The following is a 1916-nucleotide window of genomic DNA, read 5'->3' as shown; positions in this document are numbered from 1 at the left end:
GGGGTAGGGAAGGCAGTGAAAATAAAGGCTGTAAAAACATTTCAGGACCTGTTGATGGGGAGATCTGATGCCATTCCAATGAGTTTGAGTTTTATTGCGTAGGAGTTTTCCAGAAAACTGGTGCTTATGTGGCACACTCGATTCCCAAATAATGCTGAATAATGGCCAAAAATAAGATTCTGAACAAATGCAAATTTTCACTAAGATTACTGAAATTAAAATATACCTTCTTGAGTAAATAAATAAGAACCTAACTCAAGAGGAGAAAATAGCTTCTGAGCTCATTTCTTAAATAATCAAAATATTACTAAATTTATTGAACCTGGGAACTTAAAAGAACTCAGGATAATCTTGTGTCCTTGATTTTCTTTCAAGCAAGCCTGAGAACTTCCTGAACATGTTATTTAGCTGTGTCTCATGTCACCCCTGGAAAGCAAGAGGTAGGCAAGAGTATTATTAGCCTCTTTTTACTATGGGGAAAGTGAAGAACAAAAAGAATAAATTACAGTATGGTCACAAAATACGCTATTATATTTTCTTGGACTTCAATTAAAGGCTTGAAGCCCACATATTATTCTTCGTACCATCTTAATACTAGAATTATCTTTTACTATCATCTAAACAACAAAAAAAAACTAAACTTTAAAATAATTTTCTCAAGTTGGTACTGCCACCAAAAAAGATTTTAAATTCTATCTCTTGAAATAACTGCAAGACCTGCAAAGTGTAAGCAGTAATCCAACCTCCCCCAAAACAGACAGCTGTAAATAGCAGGGCAGGCAGAAATCCTAGGCCTAGCTTTCACTTTGAATATCTGGCAGGCCCAATGTGTGTTTGTAAAACAGGCTTTGCAGATGCTGTGATGGAAAAGTGCTCTAAGAGACCCAGAAGAGCGGAATCAATACTACACCCACGGCTGCGAACATGAAATTCAATACTTTCCTCCTCTGCCCCTCCCTGCATTGCACCACACACCACCACGAAAATCCTGGTACACACTTAGGCCTGTGCAAGGATCCCCCTGACGTTTCCCTTAAAAATGCGGTTCTTTGAGGTTGCCCAGGGCGCTGGGCCTCGGTAAACAGTGAGGACACCGGATGTGGCTTAAACACGTCTCAAAATCTTGCCTCTTCAGAATTTAGGGCCTGGTCCAAACAGTTCAATCGGACAGAGTTCCTGCTACTATTTTGTTTTTCGCACACACGCACTGACAACCCCTACCTTCAAGTCCCCTTCCTCAGCCTCCCGCCACCACCACCCCTCCAAGCCAGGTGGATATCCCAGAGACTTCAAGAGAAAGGAAAGAAAGATTAGAGCGCAGGGGTCCGGGCCCCGAGGCCGTGTGGGGCGGACCGGGGTCTCGCCCGCCCAGACCCCTGAGTCCAGCCGCCCAGACCGGGTCTCCGCCGACGCGCCGCCGCCGCCTATCAGCGGAGCGCAGGGGCGGGGCTGGCTGGCTTCGCGGCGGATCCGCCGACGGGCGGGGGACCGACCGCCTAGCAGCTCGGGCCGCCGCGCGCAGATACCGAGCCCGGCTCCGAGGGCTCCAGCACGGCCCCGGAGAACACGAGGAGCCGGCTAGCGCGTGGCCTGCCGTTGGCAGCTTGGTCCGCCACGCTCGGCGCCCTCCCGCCCCGGAGGTGGGGTCCAAGCCCCAGGGAAAATGGTGTCCTGGATGATCTCCAGAGCCGTGGTGTAAGTGCTGCTCACGGCGCCCCGCAGCCCACGCAAGGCCTAGGGAAGGTGTGGGGAGGGACAGAGGACAGAAGGAGAAGGGAAGGCCCAGGCCTAGGCGTGGGTGGGCTGGCCCGGCCTCGGGCCTGCCTGGGGGTTGGGGGGGTCCTCGGCCTCCTCACCCTGGTCCACGTCGCTGCGGGGCTCCCTGTGGCGGACGAAGGTCCCGCAGCTGCGGCCGG

The 1916-nt window shown here is 51.5% G+C and overlaps 2 protein-coding genes across 3 annotated transcripts in view; one reads left to right on the top strand and one right to left on the bottom strand.

The window, feature by feature from the left end:
- Window positions 1-1910, bottom strand: part of JMJD1C (jumonji domain containing 1C) — a 302235-nt gene extending 300325 nt beyond the window's left edge. Inside the window, exon 1 of the mRNA XM_025049371.1 lies at window positions 1857-1910. The gene's annotated coding sequence lies outside the window, so the exon portion shown is untranslated. The remainder of the gene's footprint in view (window positions 1-1856) is intronic.
- REEP3 (receptor accessory protein 3) overlaps window positions 1454-1916 on the top strand; it is a 79719-nt gene continuing 79256 nt past the window's right edge. Inside the window, exon 1 of one of the 2 annotated variants that reach the window (XM_015592216.2) lies at window positions 1454-1695. In XM_015592216.2, coding sequence (XP_015447702.1) covers window positions 1664-1695 — 32 coding nt within the window. In that variant the 5' untranslated portion in view covers window positions 1454-1663. The remainder of the gene's footprint in view (window positions 1696-1916) is intronic. The other variant, XM_006915592.3, reaches the window with a different exon arrangement.

Source organism: Pteropus alecto, unplaced genomic scaffold, assembly GCF_000325575.1.
Source record: "Pteropus alecto unplaced genomic scaffold, ASM32557v1 scaffold155, whole genome shotgun sequence".
Classification (NCBI taxonomy): Eukaryota; Metazoa; Chordata; class Mammalia; order Chiroptera; family Pteropodidae; genus Pteropus; species Pteropus alecto.
Note: the sequence above shows the minus strand (reverse complement) of the source record. Positions and strands in the feature narration are given on the sequence as shown.